The following is a 20,266-nucleotide window of genomic DNA, read 5'->3' on the forward strand; positions in this document are numbered from 1 at the left end:
CTAAGAATCCCTCTCCCGCTCGGAGAAAGAGATTGGATGGTCATCGATGTCCATCAAATCCAAAACGACCGGGGAATGTACGTGTACTCTCTTATTCTTATGGTTCAAATCTCCCTGAGACTCTAACTGCTCAGTGCATACAATTTGCAAAGAATGGGGTCGTGTCCTGTCTAGCTAACTTGGTTCGGAAAGTTGACCTTAAATTTTGCTGAGAGTTGACCAAGACTAGGACATCAAATTGTGCATTCTGCCTAAAAAAGTGGGCGAAAACAAGTACGCGGAATACTCATAATTATCTGGTGACGATTGGATGGCACACAGCTCCTCGAATTACATAAGTCTCGATAAGAAAGGAAGGAAGTTTCTTCTTGCTTGGGTGTGGAATAATCAAATGGCACTTCAGTTTTATTCGGCTAATTGACCATTCAAATAAAGCATATGAATATCGCAAGAACAAAAAAAACATATGAAAAAGGAAAAGCTGGTCTCCCACTTCAATGACAAATCGCATCAACCCTTCACAGAAACACTAGAGACATAGAGCATGTGCTAGATTCATGCAAATTGGACGTCCTTCAAGTTTGTAATCTTGTAATGCAATATACAGATAGATACTAAATTACTAAAAATGAACATTATTAACGCTAAAAATGAAATAAGATCAGTTTCTGATTTGGTTCTTTGAGAAATTAGTATCAATCTGACTTTAGCTGGATGTAATATGAATCCATGAAGCTGCACCTAAGAATTTGATCATTAATTTCTATTTCCCGTTTCCACTCTTAGTTCGGTAGATTTTCTTTTCTCTTAGGTGGTAAAATCAACTCGGGATTGAGACAAATATGATTTTTCACCTTAACATTTGATATAACACAGACACACAGTAAGCAGCCATCACTTAGTTTCATCCAATCCTTGGAACATAAATGCAACCAAATAATAAGCCATAATGCCATACTTGAGGGGGCCCAACAGACTCATGCGTTTGGGTGATCGGGCATGCGTTTCAGGTCCATTTCTACTTGGTGAATTGTCCATTGCATATTTTCCAATTTCTGTCGCAGGAGAATCAACCATTAGGTTTGACTCAGGAGTCATAGCAGATCAGTAGAACTGTGGACTTTAATTACCTTCACTATATCATGATACTGCCTTGCAATTGTATCAAAGTGAGGATCGACGCCTTGATACTCCCTAAGTCGTGTTACCTGCAAGAACAATCAGAATATGATCATAAGATGAAAAAAAGACAGGCTGTTCCGAGGGATTTGAAGGGAAAATTTATCTTCATTGTCAAAACTGGACTAGCATAAGAAAAGGACGAAAAAATTCACAGCATTATCTGGGGGTGAATACATTTAGGGAAAAAACTGCCAAAGATGAAAACATGGATATTTTTTGTCACAGAAGCTGAAAGAGATGCAGTATTTGAGCAAATATATTTTTAGCAAGTGATGGAGCTAACCGCTTTGTTATAAGCTATTGAAGCTTCTTCTGTGGCCTCAACAAGATACTTCCTGCATGAAATACCAGAGTTTGTTAATCCTTACCAGCAAACACACGGTTAAATCATCTGTCTTGCCACTAAAAGTCACCTTATTTTGTGGAGAGCTGGAATCGACTCCTGAGTATAAGTTTCGTATAAAAGTATATGCTTTAAAACTCTGCAAAAGATTGCTTTCGTCAAAGCACATTGAACTAGACTAACAGCCATACATGAAGGTACTTAGAAGTATAAGATATGTCAGCTACACATATTTAATGATTACTCTTAACAGATATAAGCTGACCAGATGAAGATGTGCACAAGAGTGTGTGTGGTTGAGGTGAATGAAGTCACATATTGAGCTCACATGAATGAGTTTGAGTAGCTTATTACCCCGTATTTGGTTCTAAAGGTGGTCTCTTTTGGAATTGGCATGATAGGCTCTTATATTCTTGGCCTATTATCTGTCATTCACGTGCATGCATACGTATGGTTGAGACGAATGAAGTTCCACATGAAGTTCACAGCACTAAGTGAATCGCTCATTACTCTGACTCCTCAATTCTAAAGAAGGCCTTTTTGGAACACGAGTGTCCGGCTCTCTAAATGCTCAGTTATGGGGAAGATATATATCGATTTCAACAGTCTTGCATATGAATTGAAGATCTGAAAGAACACTACACAGAATCTGCATCCATGTGCAATAGATACAAGTCAATGCAAATGACTAGCGAAGTGTCCTTGCTATGTGTTTCAATTGTCTATGGTTGTCAGTGTACTCAATGAGCATAGTTCAAATACAGAGAAGAGTTCCATTAACAAATGCTTGAATAGTCACAAGTTGGAATTGCTATTTCGGAAGAAAAAAACAAAATTCAGGAGGAAATTTCCACATATCAAGCTTAAAAAATCCATCAAAGCAAAAGCCAACAAAATAAAGAGTTAATTCAATAAGCAAGAGTACCCAACCAACCTCAGTTTAGCACTCATGGTTTCACACCTTTTGCATAGCCATGTCTTTTGTAGTTCATCCTATGATGAGACAGAAAGTAGATTCAGAGAAAATACAAAGGTGGGTGGGTTAAAAGATTGCGAAAAGTTCAGAAAAATAGATCAGTACATATTTATGCTGATGTTGCAATTTCAAATCCTTGACCAGCTTGATGAGCACTCCAAGTATTTGCTCTAAAACCTAGTTGGGCAAAATAGATCCAAAACCACAGATAACCTCTGAGCTCAGAGATGCATTTCATTGAGTCAAACACAATAGAAAAATATATCAAGCACAGAAAGGCCAAGAACTTTATGCTTATTCCCATACATTATAGTACTCTGCAAATTTCCTATCTGCAGAGTAAAGGTCTTCCCGAAGAGCTGCTTCTTCCCTTTCAATCTCCTCAATGATAGATTTCACCCTGACGTAGAGCAAATAATTGTACCATTCACTATCATGAGCAGGTTATTTATCTAAGCATATGTGTTAAATCTTGATAAGAGGCTGTCCTATACACTTCGAAGAACCATATACTGACTATCTACACAAGCCAGTTGCTTGAGTTCTAGTACTGAAGAAGCATTAGACAGATGACTTTGCCACAAAATGTCAACTGACTGAGAACAACACATTCCTAGCGTGCAAGTTCTGTTTAACATTAGCCTTCAATGATCAGCCAAGATCACTTTTCACGGTATTTCAAAGTTCACGTTCCTCCAGGGGGCGAAATGGGGTTTCCAGGAAATAACACATTCTCGGCCCTGCAAGATGAATTTATAGGAATATGTGCTTTCTCATCAAGCTCTCGGGTCCACATTTCATGTTTTTCTCCCAATTTATTCCTGCATAAAATTCTCCCAATCAAACCACAGGACTTCAAATCAACTTCAGAAAATCTTGATTCCTCATGGAGTTCTTGCATAACAAACCTTTCAAGTTAACAAAGTATAGTTTATTCTCTAAGACTCCTTAAATGATTAATCACTAATCCTTCCTCACTAAACATATATATTGCAACGACTCCTACTTTAAGGAAAATATTTAGTTTTTATCATAGTGTTGCCCAGTCTTTCCGGAAGATACTCTAATAGAATCCAACCCTTAAATGAAAAGCTGCTTGATGAACCACTGATCACACGCCAAAATTTTCACAAGGATATCCTCTTTTAGATAGCATTTCAACAGCGGTAGCATCTCAGGAACAAGGAAGACGACATTAGATAATTTTAGCTGGACGTGAATAAACTACTCGTGCAGTCGTGCTTTATGCAGAGATATAAAACTGGACTGCAGATATTTCTCAGGTGAAAACTGTAGGGGTATGCCAGTGGATGTAATTTCAGAAAATTCAAGTGGAAAAAGATTAGATTAGAGTAGCATGTTCTGTATCGATACTTGGGGTGGAGACATATCTCCATTAACATCTCCAGATAGTCTGACTAGGAATCAGATCTATTATTTAGAAGGGCATAGCGGAGCAAATACAGATGAAATTGCATCAGCACGAACAATAAACGGGAAATATAACAAGAGAAAATTTCATCACGTTGAAGGGAAATATGATGGAAACAAAACTCATCAGCTAATAATATATTCGAAAAAGAAACCAATTGAAGACACAAACCTTTCTGGCAGACGGGCGCTCAAATTTTGATTTCCAGATGATGAATCTGCATGAGAAAGAAAGTATCCGATTTTCATGCATACCACAATATCATGGTACATACAGCGTACCAAAACGCCTTATTTCCCAAAAAGATACTATGCTTTTGATGAAGGTATTCCTTCAAACAATACCTTGGACATTTTCCGTTGAGAAGTTGACATTCACAGGCATTAGTGGAGATAGAATGTAGTCGAAGGACACAACATGCATTAGCTAGAAATAAAGAGCATATCTAAAAGAAAAAGATTTGAGAGTTGAAAACTACCAATGTCATCGGCGAATGCATCAGCCAGTTTATCACATTTGACTTTCAGACGAGACTCAATCTCGTGGGACAAAGACATCTGGTACTCTGTCATATCCTACATATCAAAGCAGGAATATTTATTCTCCCTTCAACACTTTCAATTTGTGGCAACAGGTTTCATGAGGCATAAAAGAAAAGTAATGAAATACAGTACCAGGGATATAACAAAATGACACAGATCAGTAATTTATCAGATAGATATTTATATTAATCATTTCATGAATCAGTACCACAGCTAGTGGTGTCCGTTGAAGCTGAGTTTGCCATAAATAAGCAGGTGTAATTCCAAGAAAACGGTTCGGAACACCACCAACTCCAGGTTCCACTGCATCAGCATTGCTATTTGATGGAGAATTATTAGCAGTGCCTAGACTACTATTTGTAGAGACATTATAATTTATGGAATTGGCGCTTGAACTGATGGTAATACTGGTACTAGTACTGTCCATGGAGCTTCTTGACATTATGCTCCACTTCTCAATTTCATCCTCGTGGATCTCTCCATCTTTCGATATTAGAGGAAGCCTCAGTCTTTGAGCTGCTTCTGCAACAACCAGACGGTGCTCTAGAGTCTCATATACCTATAATCAGGAAAATGATGCAGGATGTTACAATAGATCCAATGCCAAAGGAAAAGTCTCAATATAGAGCAACAGAGTCAGGCATCATTTCATTGACTAAGCATCAAATAAGTATGTTCCACATGGAGGAATTTCCAATATTTCAGGAGCAAACTTGGGACACAAATAGCAATGCCAAGAGCACCACTTCTGACACATTTCCATAGCATTCTCGAGCATTGTTATAGATGAATAGGGTGTTCCATACAGCTATTCTAGAGCATGGCACCACAACTCATCAAGAAAAGAAAACGAAAAGCACCAGAAGTTTGTCGGTTAGTTCATCTGCTCAAGGACACAAGAATCCATTAACTATTCTTGTCATACAGCATAGACTGTTATGATAGGATATCAAAAGACCTGTGGGGAGTTCTTCAACCCAAGCTGTGGATATAGACCCTGAAGATCACGAATCCCACCGAGATTAGCCATCGAAACAGCCTGCTGATACTCTTCAACCATAGCAATTGCCTCACAATAGATCGCCTAAATTAATTCCACCACAAGATGCAGAGAACATGAACCCTTCAAAGTTAGACCTAAATAATATACAGAAGGAAAGCACGGAAACTGTCACGTTGGTAATATCTTACTGAACAACAATCTCACCATGGCTTCCAGATAACGCAGCCTCTCCCTGGACATCTCCTCTCTCGCCTGACACATCAACGCACGGATCAACAATCACTTAACCGAATAGGACAGCAATTTCTCTTGACGCCATGACACATTTCAAAATCGAGACAGATTAACCGAGCCTAATATAATCAGCCGTGACGCGCCATTCTGCGATCTAAGCGATCGCAAACTCGTTTCTCTCTCTCTCCTTGCCGTCGTTTTTCTCCGCGACAAAACAATGAAAGAGCAAAAAGCCGAGGAAAGAGCGAAGGTGGAGGTAGAGAGAGTTACGAGCTGGAGGTCGTAGTAGGCGGATTTGGAGACGAGAGAGCCGTCGGGAGCCAAGCAGTGACGCTCCAGCTGATCGACGACCTGGGAGACGTCGGCCGGCAAATTCTGGCCGCCTCCACCACCTTGCAGTCCCTTCGCCATTGAAGAAGAAGTGGCCCGCCGGTGGATCTCAGCGACAATGGCAGTTTCGTAGAAAATGGTTGATCGCCAGTCGTGTCGCTACTTCTGAAAGCCACCAACACTGGTCAGTCCTCCGGCAGTTTGGGTTGGATTTTGAGAGTTCAAATGACTGCAGGGACGAAGGTGGGAGAACTTGCAACCTCCAAAGGATTTCATCTCCAAATATTTAAATAATTTTCGTATTTACTTACGAAAAAAACAATGGCATTTCAATTACTTTCAACACTGATGATTAAAAAATAAAATTCAACACTATTTCAATTCCCCCTCCAAAAAAAAAAACAAACAAACTCACTATATCAAAGAAAGAAAGTTCTTTTAGCAAATATTTGTCAAAATCATTATTTTTTCAAGGAATAAACGGAGCCTTATTTGTAGGGATGAGCATGGTTCGGGTTGGTATGGTTTCCTTAGGAATCGAGGACTAGACCGATGGTCCCAATTCTCAATTTTCAAAATTAGGAACCGGGCCGAACCAAACAGACCCGCCCGGTGAAACCGGTAAACATGTTACCATAAATAAATAAAAAAAATCCAACCTCTCTTACTAAATTTGAATAATCCGAACACCGAACGTGTCACCATAATATATATATGACTGAGACAAAAGATCACTATGCCACATCATGGGTGCTTCTTCCGTGTCATTTCACATTTGATTCTACAGCATCCTCGTCGCCCGAAATTTCACCTTTTGAAAAGCCATTATCTTCATCCTATAAACATCTCATCGATGGGCCGTTGAGCCGCTTATTTTTTAGAATATTAGGTTTTGTATTTTTTTGGTCGGAATTAAGTTTTTATTTAAAAAAAAATTGTCGGTTCGGATGAGCAGTCCACCAGTCCTATTTCCTCCCAAAACAGAAAACCGAACTGCCCAAACACCGCTTCCACTTTTAGGAACGGGAAGCGAATTGGAGACCAAACCGACCGGTTAGGTCCGATCCGAGCAGTTCCCGATCTGGATGGTCCATTATACTTAGCCCTACTTATTCGGGCGATGCTATAACTCAAGAGGATTATACGTGAGACATCAGCAAATTTTGAATCAGATAAAAGTTTACTTCTTATAAAAGCTGAACATGAATAGTTGTATGTTACATCTTTTGCGAATCGAAGACTCCGATCATTTTCTTTTCCTCATTCTCAAAGAAAAGGATAGCAAAGGTATCTCAGAAGACGTGCCGCTTTCAAACGTAGAGCCAAGCAAACATCGGATCCCGTAGGCTATACCAATGCAAAAGATGTAACATGCAATTATCCATGTTTATGCGATGAAACCGCACAAGCTGCACAACCTTGAATTCGAATGAAACCGCACAAGCCGAAGCTTACATACGATTCGACTCGAGTCTAATGGAGATTTTGACTCAATCTTTGCAAATTGTCAAGTGAACATCCGTTCCAGAAGAAAGACAAAATATTTCCATAAAAATATCTCTTGACACCTTCACTTGGCCTCTTTATTTTTCAGTGTGCATGTAATGCAGTTTTGTGATACAGTGTGCAACAATCTCAATGATCCCGAAGATGCCCAAAATTGTGAGAACCTACAAAATGTAAAATTTTGGCACAACAAGAAGAAACCCGAAATCAAGACTCGGCATTGGGGTCTTGAAGGTTCTCTCTCGAACAGGAACTCCGGAGTCAGCACATCTTGAGCCATACCCACTACTATCATCAATGAATCTCGCCAAAGAAGCAGGAACTCGACTCCAAGAATTGTAGTATCCAACCTTGTGTAAACCAGGAGGAATAGTATCAAGTCGGCGGTTGCCACGTCCCCGGTTTGAACGATGCACCGGATCCTGTGGGCTCTGTTGACCTGAAAGGCGATCTGATTTAGTTATGGTCTCATACAGGACAAGCCCCATAACATACAGCATCTCTCTCTCCAATTTTCCTTTTTCACCCAACACTAGTGAAAGCTCAGAAGTCTGTTACGAGACAGGCCCCAACTAGCAAAACCCGTCAACATACCCACACACAGTATAGAAACCGCTAAAACATATTGGAAACGAAATTTTTGGGCACCGATACACTAATTCAATTCCAAAGGAACTTACTCTGCGACTGGCTTCTCTTCTTCTTCTTTTGGTGTTTCTTTAGTTTGTCTGCACAGGATAGAAGTCCAGCCAAAGTACGCATCAATCACATTTGAACTGTGTCTCTCTCCGTTATAAGTGCATCTGAAAACATATTCTTTGGTTTTTCCAACTTAATCTTTTGTTTCTTTCCTTATCCTTTCTAATTTGTTGGAAGGGGTAAGGGGTTAATTGAGAGCAGTAACTTTGCCTATGAAGCAATGTGCCCACGATTCCCTTGACCACAATATCTTGAAACAATACAAGATGATAAAAAAGATATAGATAATTGTCACAAGCTACATAAAGTGAAAAGAGAAAAAGGAGGTATTTATACGGTTCAAGACAAAGCCAGAACAAAGGAGCAAAATTATTTCCTACCGACAATCTCTAACATGCTTAATGATAGTATTCTAGCTTGATACAAAGTACTTACATAGGAAATCGAGTTGGCAATGAACAAGTTTCGCAGCACAGCACAAAAAGAAAAAAGTAAAGGAAGAGTAGCAGTGTCTTCACTCGTTCTAATCAAAAGTAAAAAAGTTCACTCTTATTCTTCACTTTCCTGTGAAGAGAGAAATATAAGCTACTCACCTCAAGCTGTCTGTTTTGTCCGATGTCTCCTCAACCTTGTCGCCTTTACAAGACAACATCACAGTGTCAACATAATTAGCAACTAAAATTATTCAGGGATGGCATATGTGCTGCAGTGTAAGCATAAAAAGGAGTAAAAACTATAGTTCTTTCCCTAGGGCAAATAGGAGCCTTTCATTTACTTATATCTCTGGTTCTGGAAGGTGGGGAGTGTCATGTGGGGGAGCATTTGATACCATAAGTACAATGCAGAATGTATAATGTCCAAGGGTACTGGCAGGCAAAGTGATGGTAAATTGGTATGCTCAAGTCAATAAAAGCATCAGAAATGATCTAATACTAATTCCATTTGTTGAATTATATGAAGTGATGTTAGTCAGTAGCTAGTAGGTGAGTCTTCATTAAGGTAATTACTTATGGACTCTTTCATCAATTCATTCAGTAAAGCTGCAGCCTTTGAATCTTTTCTCTCTCCCTCTACAGCTTTAGAGGTGAAAGGCTATTTGAAGTTATGTTCGTGAGGATGATGATTGACAGTGTACTTGTACTCACATCTCTGTCCATCATTTAACAGTAAACAACTGTAACCAGAAAACAAAAACAGTAACCAACAGTAATGTTTCCTTCAGTTCTAAACAGTTGGGTGACTACAAGCATGTTTTCTGAGACTGTTGGATGATTTATGTAATCCTCCTACTATAAATAAACTGCCTCCATGGTAGCAATTAGTAATTCGATATATCATATAAAGCTCATTATATGTAATAGCTTTGTCATTTTACATTCGATATGACTACAAATACACAAATCATCATACCTTCTGCAGAGGATGGAAACTGCCGAATAAAACTTCCCAAGTCTGGACCTCCAACTTTACCTACAAAAAGGCGTAATATAATCAGGGGTATGGAAAGGGATGATATGCAACCACAGGGTGATTATAGAGCAAACAGCTGACCAGAGCTCATGCTTTTGCGGATACTGCCTTCTTTTAATTTCTTTCCTTCTTCCTCTTTCAACCCTGTGGAAATGAAAGCAGTGAATGAAATGAAAAACTCGTAAACAAGCGGGGAATTAAATAGAAAAAAAATCTCAAAATGCCACCGCAGCAATTGCACACATTGGAATTGATTTGAAAAGTCCGAAGTTAGAAAACATAGATGATCATTGATAAAGATAAATCCAGGCATATTCCAAGACTTAGCTGTCGTGGTCCAAAATTCAAGCCGTGATGACCATTCAGTTCAGTTCCGCCATATATTTACCAGACCTTTGCAGATTACGGCATCTGATCTCACACCATGCAATTACATACAAAGGTGTTCAAACATTTTCTGCTTGAAGAAACTTCAGAAGATTTCATTTGTTAACAGACATTTTACAGTTGGTATGAAGATGGAGGCCTACAACTTGACCCATTCTACAGATCCAGAGACAGAGAGGTAAATTTCACCAAACATTTGGCTGGAGGATAAACAATAAATAGAGACTTCGTGTGAAGGTGACAGTCAAGTCAAAAGCACCTAGATGCTAGTTCGTCATTTTGCATACATTCCTCAAGAACCATATTGTTTATCATATCAATCAACTGTCAGTGGAGAGGTCAATAAGAAGCGAGGGACTAGGAGAACCACATACTGGGAAACGAAAGGAGGGGGGCAGTAGATATCAAGAGATAAGTTAGAGACACATACTGGCGACATTAAGTCTAATCCGCTCACGCCTAGCTTCAAGCTCCACCATTTCCTGAAGAGAGGTGTAGCGTTATCTAATGGTGAAAGAACAAAAAATCATTCCCCAAGATAGTATTGGTAGCAAGTTTAATACACTGCACAATATACCAAGTCTTTGTCAGACATACCAACGCATCTAACAATGCAAAACAGGCAAGGACTACACCACAAAAAAGATATGCAACTTCTGGCAAAAGAGAAAGGAGTATACGTCAAAAGGAGTTAGCCGGAGTTCGCTGGAGTTCAGAAGAATCCATACTTTATGCAAGTGATGCGAGTGCTTTTCAAGGGGAAGGCGAGATAAAAGAAATGTCACTTTGTGTGGACTTAAAATGACACCAAAAGAAAAATCAAAAGCTCCTGTGCAGAGAACTAAGCTAGTCGTATTGACTTCTCCCCAGTCATAAATTCATTGTTCCTCACAAATTTGTTGCAGAGCGAAAAAATAACAGAATAGGAAGCATTTGAACAAATCCAAAGTCCGCCATTACTGCAGGGACTACTCTCTTAATGTATTAACACAAATCAAGCTATTCTACATGTGGGGTGCAGAGTGATTTTCTTAACTGTAGAAAGGTTAAAGTACCACTTTATTTTTCCAACTTCACTATATCTTCTTCATTTCTCTTTTTATCCAGACCTACCCCTTTCATGTTCGAAGTTTCCCTTTTTCCTTCCCTCTAGGGGAGCGACTAACAGTGGTGTATATAGAAATAAAGCGCGCTTTACCTCTGGAGTCGGAGCTATCTTACGCTGTCCATTCAGCCAACAAATCCATTCAACTACCAAAGAAGAAATTTGAAAAGAAAATTGTCACAGGCCATTACGTTGCAAGTAACATATTCCTCCTAAAAATTCATAGAACCCACCCGATAAACTTATGAGGGACCAGAACCAAAAAGTCATGTCTGTTGAAAAGAATGCTCACCAGGAACGGATGTAGGATCCTGCTCGCCCTTGAATACCACCCACCTTTTCTCCTTCACTAGTAAATACATCCATAAAATTCATCGTAAGCAAACAATGCACTGAATTATTTAGCAGTGCAGTTCATTCTCGTGCACAAACAAATTACAGATACAGACATCTCTTTTCTTTGTCGATCAATATCATACTACAGCAAGCAGAAGTTCCTGTAGATACCGAGTCCAAATCTAAGCACAGCTATTAGTCACATTCTGCTTATATGATTATCTCAGCTGATTAAACACTTCCATGAGCTTTATCTCAAATGGGTGCTCAGCCTCTCTCGGGTTGCAGTGTTGGAGTCCTTCAGGAGCAACCAAGAAAATTCAAATCCAACATTGCACACGACCCAAATGGCATACGAGGTTACGCACATCCAATCGGACTGATAATGACTGACAATAACACAGCCAGTATCTTTCAAAGTACTTGTGTAAATTCATTAGGCATAAAGCCCATTCCTCTTGAGCCATCAAAACCCCGCTACAGAAGTAGCTGAAATAGAGTCGTGTACAGCAACTGGAAATAACTCGAAGCAAGAAATTCGTAGATTTCTTCGCTGCCGTGAGAAACCCATAAAACATGTACATTATAGGGAAGAGAAAAGGAAGAGAAAACAGAAGCGAGAGACACTGACCGATCCCATCGATCTCTTCTTTCCGAGTGAAATAGCGATTCCCAGTTTTATCCATGCCGACGAGAGTCCGGTTGCTGAAAAGTCCAGCAATCCTCGAAAATATCTTCGACATTCCTCTCTCTCTCTCTCTCTGAAACTTCAGAAATTCTTGATTCTCTTTATGAGTATGGACTGGTGGCGAGGCAGGGACCAAGACAAGACGATACCCAAAGTGAAACGGACGTTGTGGTGATCGAAATCAGGCGTGCTCAAGCACAGCAAACTGTAGCAAGCGGGTCACGAAGAAGGAGGAGGAGAAGAAGAAACCAACAAAAATCTGGCTTTTCCTTCTTCAGTTCTTCTGTTTTGGGCGAGAGAGACTGAGAGATGAAAGGCCGGTCTGACTTTGTCCTGGACTCGGTTCGGGTCGATATGTCGATTCGCATAAACCGGACCGGACACGAGTGGAGAACCGAGGGCGTGCCTACCGGCTGCCGCCCACAAACAGGGTTACACTTACAATCCGTGAAAGGTTGTACATCATTTCTCTTTGAGCCAAAGATATTAAATTCAAGATTGCCCAGATGATGCTAAGGGGGTAAATGATAACCATTCTGTTTCGGAAATAGATTTCTGGCTAGAAATTTTTTTTTTTATTTCTGTTTTCGGATGAGTTTTTGAGCAAAAAAATGTGTTTGATAACGATAAAAAATTTCGACTTCTGGAAAATGCATCGGCCGGCCGACGGTGGGGGGTGGCTGGGGTGATTGACGACGGCGGTGGCGACAACCGGCGATGGCCGCCGGGGGGTGGTGGTCAGCGGCGGCGGGTGTTTGAGAAAAAGTGAGATTTATATTTCTGTTTCTCGGAAAAGTAGAAAATTATTGTTTCTCATTTCTTCTTCAAATCTATTTCTAAAACAACTTTTTGTTTCAGAAATAGAAAAATAGAATTACGTTACCAAATGAGTTTCTGTTCCGTAAATAGGTTTGGAACGTAAATTTTGTTTTTGGATGGATTTCATGCACCCCCTAAATTGCCCTCCTTTTCATGAAAAGCCTTACTCAAATTACTTCTCTTACATTTCTTTGGTTGTAATTTGGGAGATGGGCCGTTATGTACTAGGGGTGTCAACGGGCCGGGTCGGGCCAGGATGGGTCGTTATGTACTAGAGATGTTAATGGGCCGGGTATCCGCCTAGCCCGAGCCGGCCCGAAACTAAACAAGACCTAGCTCTACCCACCTGACCCGGCCCTAGCCCAAATTACATATGCCCCAACTCTTCGGGCCGGGTTGGGTTGAATTCTTTTTTTTTTCCTTTTTTTTTTTTTTTTTTTGAGAATCAAAAGCACTTGACAAACCCGTCAAATGAAAGAATATAAAAAAATTAAAAAAAATAAATTAAATTAAAAAGAAAACGTTGGTGTAAAAAAAAACTGGAGCCGACCCAACCCAAGCCTTACGCAGATAGTACCGAAGCCCGGCCCAAAAAGGTTCGAAAATTAGGTGAATTTTCGAGTCGGGTCGGATTAGGTCGAGCCGGCTTGGGTTTTTTTTATACTTCTATTATGTACTGAGAAAATATGCATGATGACGAGTCGAAATTAAATATCGAGAACGGCATTGAGATTTAATTGGAAAAGGTCCAGGCGAATTAGTATTTGATGGTATTTGATGGCGGACATATTGAGTTGCTTCACTTGGAAGGTTTTTTAGTTGGCTTACGAGTTGCCTAAAGACAAATAAGATCTGTTTAAATCTCTCATTCGGATCTTTACCTATTGAAATCCCGTAGGAATCAAGCAATAATTTATAGGAGATTTGATTGGGTTATGCTTGAGCTCAACTTTTCAAGCTCTAGTCATGCAACAGGCTAGAACGTTTTGAGTCGAGTCGAGCACAAGCGATGTATTTTGACCCGAAGTTGCTTTTCAAAGGCCGAAGGCCATTTTACATTTTCCCAAGGCCCCTTAAGCTAAAGGCATCTGCATTTCTCTGATGCCCATTTCCAAAATTGAACCAAACGCACTTCATTGGCTTGGAAAAATCCATTTTCACTTCACTAAGGGCGAAACCCAGTTACATGATAGAGGGGGTTCAGCATAAACAAGCTCTCAAAGGATTTAAGGATGGATTAGAAATCGGGTTTTGTGGAAGGCCCTCGCATCTTGGGGTCATTTACAACCAACCACTTTTTTATTGGCCTCTCTACGACTGTGGGCCGACTTTCCATTGGAAGTGTTTGAGAGGGCGTGAAGACAAGCTAGGGTTTCAGCTCGGAGAGCCGAAGAGAATAGTGTCGTTACATTGGACCAAATCCGATTATGAATTAATAGTGAGGCCTAATTTGCTAAGATGTAATAGAATGACGTCCAATTTGCCACGAGAGGTGGAGGCCATGGGACGGAACAATTGATCGGCATGGAAGCAATGGAGCAATCAAATTTGATTATGTGTCTTGTGACTCGAGTTTTTTTTTTTTTTTTAATTTCATTGTTATGATGCCTCAATTTGGATCTGATAAACTTTTGTTTCGATTCGTTGATAATATTTTTCGGAGAAAATTACCAAAACAATCACAAACACATGGTAACCGTGTCAATTCAATCCTAAAATTTTTTATTTTTGCTAATCGAGTCCTAAACCTTTTACATTTGTGCTAATTCAGTCAATTTGGCATCGCCAGCGCTCACGTGAATAATTTCTAATAATATTTTATTCATTATTATTTTTTAATTTTTTAGATATCTTTTCGAAATTGTAATTAATTATTTTTCTTCTTCTTTGTTTTCCGCTTGTGACCGACGAGGGTTGCCGGAGCTCGCTTGTGACTAGCCGCGGAAGGCGGCCATAACCTCGCTAGGCTCGGGCGAGGCCAAGCGAGGGCCACCACCCTCACCGGCCACAAACAGAAAACAAAGAAGGGAGTGAAAAATAATAAACTAATTAAAAATTATTAAAATATTATTAAAAATTGTCAACTTCATCACCAGCCAGCCAAATAGATAGAATTAGCGCAAATGCAACGGGTTTATGACCGAGTTGGTACAATTACAATAGATTTAGAACTGCATCGATAATTATCCCATAATTTTTAAAGAGATTTGTCATGGAAGTGGGGGACCCGAGTTGAAGGCTTTAGATCTTTGCTTAACACCAACCTTTTGGCAGAGGGTGTGAGAGGTTCTTTGCTTAACTTGCAAGAGAGAGATATGTTCAGGTGTATTTGTGCTTAATGTTTTGAGAGCTTTTTTTCTTTCTAATAAATTGTTATTTTTGGGGGGGTTTTGCTCCTTTGGCCTGTGAACACGAGACACCGATTTTTTTTTTTGGTGGAAATGCACAGCTTTATTACTAAGTTGGGAGATATGTACAACTAGGAGAGAATGGCCCTAAGTACAGAGGGGAGTGAGTAGAGCCAGTCGCTAGATAAAGACCCATGTTGTTGGGCCTAACAGAGCCAATGCGTGGCTCGACACTGCTCCCTAGGGTAGTATTGAAAGCCCAAAAGTAACAAAGCCCAGTCCATGAGTTGAAGACAATCGTATAGGATGGGAGTGGATGACCAGGACTATGCATTGTTATTGATACTTTCGGTGATACCCTCGGTAAAGGCAATTGAAGGCGAACGGCGAAATCGCTCGAGATCGGTAACAATGTGGCTGTAGCCTGATTCAATAATACCTACGGAATGTTGGAGGAGGAAGGATCTTGCAACTGTTGTCTATCAATGCAAAACCGGAGAGTAGTCCGACAAGCTAGGGCTTCCACTTGCTTCGGCTTGGTGGCGTGCACCGTCTGGGTGAAACCACCACAACAACATCCCTGGTGGTCTCGAAGAATACCCACGACGGCGTCGGTTGTATTGCCTCGACGGAAGGAGCCATCGACATTGAGTTTGAGGGTATCGGATTTTTTTTGGGGGCAAGGCCATTGTCCAGGTAGGTCTTCTCTAGTGTTGGGTGGCCTGTGAGTTTTAACATTCCATCTCTAATAGCTTGGGGTGTGGGCAAGTGTTGCATTAACTGTATGCCGTGGATCATGGGCATGTTTGCGAAAGATATGGGCATTTCGCGTTTTCTAGATTTGCCATAATACATGTGCAATTAACGGCGCAAGGGTAGGATTATAAGGCGGGGCACATTGTAAGTGGTGATTAAACCACTCCTTGATACGGGCAAGTCCCTATGTATCGATTGTTGGTCGGAGTTGCTAGTGATTCCACACTACCGTGGTCCAGGGATAGAGCAAGAACAAATGCTCCAGCGTTTCAGGATGGTCATGACATATGGAATATATGGGCTCATGTATGATCTTTCTCTTCACTAAATTAATTGCAATATGTAACGCGTCTTGACATAACCTCCATAGAAAATGCTTGACCCTTGGAGGAACGTTGATTCTCCAAATATTATGCCATAATGTAAGGGGGGTACCGATATGATGACGAAGGGTTAATAGATGGCTGCTGTGGATGAAATTATTGGAGTAGATGGTAAGCATTGCGTACTGTGTAGGCTCCAGTAGATGAGGGTGTCCAAACCAAACGGTTTGCTGGACAGAGAAGGTTTGTAGGGGTAGCTAGAATTGCTTGGACTATGGATTGGGGAAAAAACAACGTAAGAAGGGGGGGGCATTCCATATCTTGGATGGTTGGATAAAATCAGCTACCCGGGGAGGTTCATAGGGTTGGGGCTGGCCTCCTATTATGCCCGTTGGCGCCCACCTGTCCGATCGAATACTAATATGCTGACCATTCCCAACTTGCCAACGCAATGGCCTTCCGTTAAATAGGATCAGATTTGATAAATACCGATAACTCTTGGATGGAGTATTAGAATAGAAAAATCCATTAGATAATGAACTATTGGTTCTAAGCCATCTCCGGCAATGACTCAACAATTCAAAGTGTTTTTCTTGCGTATTCTTGATAAACCACCGTTTATAAATAGATGTAGGGGATCTGTTTGGGCTATTATGTCCATTTTTCACTCTTGATTCTATTTGTTGATTTTGCATAAAAGACCGCCGGAAATACTAAAAAAAAACAAAAATCTCCCCAAAGTGAGTTTGATTTCTCAAAATTCTTTCGAAAGTAGGTTTTCCTTTCAAGGAAAAGGCCTTGAAATTGGACCCCACAGCTCATCGAATGCCGAAGGGATAATGACACTAAGGGTCATTGAACTTCGGCCTAATATGCAATATGGTCTATAAATGTTTAATTTATTCAATATGGCCCCTGAATTTTTAATTGATTTAATGCGGTCCTTAAGACTTTTATGACGTGTTCAACGTGGTCTTTAAACAATATCAAAATATTCAATATAGTTATTTTATTAAATTGAGATCACAAACAACATTGATCATTTTTATATAGTCTATACGCTAACTTAAAAATGTAACAAAAATAACGGACTACATTGAAAAAATTAAAATTTAGAAACATATTAGTCTAAAGTTCAGCGATCATAATAAATATATTAAAAGTTCATGGACCATTTGTGTCAATTTTTTCAATACCAAATTATTGGCCATCGATGCGGGGGAGGTTTCGGGGTTTTTTCTAAATAATTTCTTTGAGGAGGGAATTCGGCGAAATCAGACCCACTTCATCAAAATTTTCCAATTTTTTATTAAGATAAAAAAATATATGTAAATTTTTTTAATAAAAAGCTCGTTGCTTTTCGGCGGCCGCTGCGACTGTGGAGGGCACAAAGCTAGAAGAGAGTCGTCGCATGAATCATAATCGATGGAACATCTGCGGACAAGATTCCCTCCTCATTTTCCAACCTCTCCTTCACTTTGGAAAAAGAAGAATAAAAAAACTTGTCCAAGCGACCAGAATATTCACTAAATTGGCTTGTTATAATACAACCAGAAACACAGCTCAAAGCCCAAGTGCATTGTATGACGGCTCCTCACTCGCATGTAGGTTAAACGTTGCCGGACAATGGGACCTTACGATATGGCAAAAAAAAACAAAAAACAAGGGACATCTCCTTTTCAAATTGGCAAATTTGTCCCAAGCTCTTTCATTGATTGATCGACCCATCTATCCAGCTCCGGGACCCCCGCCTCGTTGCGCCGGGGCCTATCACGGCTTGAGAAATGATGGAACCGTCGATCTCGCAATGAGTTCCTATTCCCCGTTCCGTGGCTGTGTCTGTTTGCAAAATCAGCCGCGGAACGAGTTCCCCCCTCCCGATGTGTTTTCTACAATCGTTTCTCCCGATTGCTTGATCGGCGACTAGGAAGATGCAGAAGAGGTTGATGTAGAGAGATGTTTTGGGCAGATCCTGCGAAGAGATATTATGCGATTGCACTGTCCATTATTTAATTGGGTGTCTAAAGCTGGATCCAATAATCAAAAGTTAGCCAAGATAAGAGTATTGATGAGGATGTGAACATCTTTTTTTTTTACTGATATCCCACATTCAAATAGCTTCCTTTCCTGCATTTGCCTATTTTGCTCACATCCCAATCTTGTATTCTCTCTCTCTCTCTCTCTCTCTCCAGAACATCCAACGTCGGCCCCTGAATCATACGAAGACCGTGATCAAGGAGGACAAAAAGATGTCAGGCTCGTCTCACTCGATCTCGTTCTGACTCTTTCTCTTTCTCTCTCTCTCTCTGGATCTTGAGCTTCAATAAAAGGCCACTGCACCACCGATAATTCCCCTTCAGGATTCTTCGGATGAGCTAGTGGAACTCTCTGATTCTGACAGACCAGTAGATTTTCATGGGTCGCTTTTCAAATCGATTGAAGAGTACATGCACATGCTAAAGTTTTGCCTTTTCCATGACAACTTCTTTATTGATAATTCTGCAGAGATCCCTGTAAATCGGTGCTAAGCTGTGACTCCGCAAGATTCTTGACTCAGGGATTGGTGAAATTCTTCTTCCAGGTTCTTATTCAACTCAATCCTGTCCTCCTCAACTGGAGTTTCATCTATTTGATCACCTTCAGTACAATCGGTTTTCCTTGTTCCTTTTTAGGCGGGGCGTGCAGTGATTGATGGAGGACAAGAATGGTTACTCTTACCAGGGCAGTGGTCTGTGGAGATCCTTAAGAGATGGCGACTTTGAAGAATCGGATATGTGGGATGTTCTTGACGACAAAAGAGATTACAGCCCAAGATTGCACTGCACCTCCGAACCTGCCGGGGCTTACTCAAGCCGCATCCCGAGATACTCTGCTGCAGAAATGGTCCCGAGAGCAAGCAGCGGCAGCAGCAGCGGTTCGACCCCCGAACCCAAAATCATTCAGCAATCGGCGCCTGTCAATGTTCCAAACTGGTCACATATTAAGAGGCGAAATGCCAAATCCAAGAAAGCTTTCGAAAAGCCATCCCGGAGAGGAAACGACAGTGATGGCGATGATGAAACCGACGACAACGACGTGCACGAGGGAGGAGGGAGTGACGGCGATGAGGATGAGAACGATCATAAGATGCCGCCGCATGAATTTATAGCTTCCAGGCTTGCAAGGAGTCATATATCCTCGTTCTCGGTTTTCGAAGGGGTTGGGAGGACTCTTAAGGGGAGGGATCTCAGCAAAGTGAGGAATGCTGTTCTGACCAAAACTGGGTTTCTTGAATCACCTTGATAAGAAATATGGAGATTTCTTAGCGAGTTGAAACGTCATGTCATTGATTGTTAAGGTAAAAACTCATATTTTCAGAGTTGTGGTGTGGCCTTCTGAGTTCATTTTAGAGTGGACATATAAGAGTATCCATTTACATGTATTAGTCTCCATTTATGTGAAAGTTTGGATCAATCCTGTGAAGGGGTAGTGAACTCTTTTTCATCCCCTGATCATTTGGAGGAGAAGAAGCAACCCCATCACAGCAATCAATTGCTGCATTTCTGCATATTTCTATTCAGTTTCGTCACCTATATGCTGAAAAATCAAATAGTGGGGCTCACTTCAAGAACATTCAAACACACAGATTGTTCCGGGATTAGACATCTCAGTTCTCCGTTCCCGGGAGCCTCTGTTAAGACTTAAGGGGTCATAGTGTAATCGGTCTACTCGGCCTAGACCTTGGTAGAGATTTCGCCACGGAGACTAAGGGAGTGAATGATAACCATTCTGTTTCGTAAATAGATTT

The 20,266-nt window shown here is 40.6% G+C and overlaps 3 protein-coding genes across 12 annotated transcripts; 1 reads left to right on the forward strand and 2 right to left on the reverse strand.

Moving 5' to 3' along the window:
• Positions 1–110: 110 nt before the first annotated feature.
• LOC115732291 (AUGMIN subunit 4) lies at positions 111–6,281 on the reverse strand. Of its 4 annotated transcripts, none has more exons than XM_030663075.2 (14): positions 5,983–6,281; positions 5,683–5,730; positions 5,434–5,559; positions 4,684–5,034; positions 4,412–4,508; positions 4,105–4,150; positions 2,808–2,901; positions 2,607–2,678; positions 2,460–2,518; positions 1,596–1,664; positions 1,466–1,517; positions 1,131–1,208; positions 959–1,055; positions 111–397 (listed from the first exon to the last, which is right to left on the reverse strand). In XM_030663075.2, exons 1-13 carry the CDS (start codon positions 6,121–6,123, stop codon positions 978–980), a joined length of 1,311 nt encoding a protein of 436 aa, XP_030518935.1. In that variant the 5' UTR covers positions 6,124–6,281; the 3' UTR covers positions 111–397; positions 959–977. The 4 variants fall into 4 exon arrangements, with proteins under 4 accessions (XP_030518935.1, XP_030518997.1, XP_030518873.1 ...); XM_030663137.2 differs by lacking the exon at positions 111–397 and adding an exon at positions 433–588; XM_030663013.2 differs by lacking the exon at positions 111–397 and having other exon boundaries at positions 832–1,055; positions 5,983–6,152; positions 6,199–6,232.
• Positions 6,282–7,512: 1,231 nt separating this feature from the next.
• On the reverse strand, positions 7,513–12,616 carry LOC115732536. 3 transcript variants are annotated; one of them, XM_030663228.2, is made up of 10 exons: positions 12,373–12,612; positions 12,177–12,323; positions 11,502–11,558; positions 11,303–11,355; positions 10,535–10,586; positions 9,799–9,861; positions 9,658–9,720; positions 8,841–8,883; positions 8,229–8,276; positions 7,513–7,987 (listed from the first exon to the last, which is right to left on the reverse strand). In XM_030663228.2, exons 2-10 carry the CDS (start codon positions 12,286–12,288, stop codon positions 7,924–7,926), a joined length of 555 nt encoding a protein of 184 aa, XP_030519088.1. In that variant the 5' UTR covers positions 12,289–12,323; positions 12,373–12,612; the 3' UTR covers positions 7,513–7,923. The 3 variants fall into 3 exon arrangements, with proteins under 3 accessions (XP_030519088.1, XP_048130965.1, XP_048130964.1); XM_048275008.1 differs by having other exon boundaries at positions 9,658–9,717; positions 12,373–12,607; XM_048275007.1 differs by having other exon boundaries at positions 12,177–12,616.
• A 5,913-nt stretch (positions 12,617–18,529) lies between these two features.
• LOC115735544 lies at positions 18,530–19,941 on the forward strand. Of its 5 annotated transcripts, XM_048275005.1 has the most exons (4): positions 18,535–18,730; positions 18,840–18,896; positions 18,987–19,060; positions 19,152–19,941. In XM_048275005.1, the coding sequence occupies exon 4, from the start codon at positions 19,171–19,173 to the stop codon at positions 19,759–19,761; it is 591 nt and encodes a 196-aa protein (XP_048130962.1). In that variant the 5' UTR covers positions 18,535–18,730; positions 18,840–18,896; positions 18,987–19,060; positions 19,152–19,170; the 3' UTR covers positions 19,762–19,941. The 5 variants fall into 5 exon arrangements, with proteins under 5 accessions (XP_048130961.1, XP_030522724.1, XP_048130962.1 ...); XM_048275003.1 differs by having other exon boundaries at positions 18,535–18,896; XM_048275006.1 differs by having other exon boundaries at positions 18,840–19,060.
• The last annotated feature ends 325 nt before the right edge of the window (positions 19,942–20,266 follow it).

This window comes from Rhodamnia argentea, chromosome 2, assembly GCF_020921035.1.
Source record: "Rhodamnia argentea isolate NSW1041297 chromosome 2, ASM2092103v1, whole genome shotgun sequence".
Classification (NCBI taxonomy): domain Eukaryota; kingdom Viridiplantae; phylum Streptophyta; class Magnoliopsida; order Myrtales; family Myrtaceae; genus Rhodamnia; species Rhodamnia argentea.

Bases quoted from the DNA above. Each gene is read 5' to 3' on its own strand.
- LOC115732291 (XM_030663075.2), bottom strand. From the start codon at position 6,123: ATGGCGAAGGGACTGCAAGGTGGTGGAGGCGGCCAGAATTTGCCGGCC. The intron at 1,518-1,595 runs GTGACTTTTAGT...TATTTCATGCAG, and splicing joins CCAGCTCTCCACAAAATAAG to GAAGTATCTTGTTGAGGCCA. The intron at 1,209-1,465 runs GTTAGCTCCATC...TTGTTCTTGCAG, and splicing joins CAATAGCTTATAACAAAGCG to GTAACACGACTTAGGGAGTA.
- LOC115732536 (XM_048275007.1), bottom strand. From the start codon at position 12,288: ATGTCGAAGATATTTTCGAGGATTGCTGGACTTTTCAGCAACCGGACT. The intron at 11,559-12,176 runs GTCAGTGTCTCT...TGTATTTACTAG, and splicing joins AGAAGAGATCGATGGGATCG to TGAAGGAGAAAAGGTGGGTG. The intron at 7,988-8,228 runs GTAAGTTCCTTT...ATCGCCTTTCAG, and splicing joins GAAGAGAAGCCAGTCGCAGA to GTCAACAGAGCCCACAGGAT.
- LOC115735544 (XM_048275004.1), top strand. From the start codon at position 19,171: ATGGAGGACAAGAATGGTTACTCTTACCAGGGCAGTGGTCTGTGGAGA.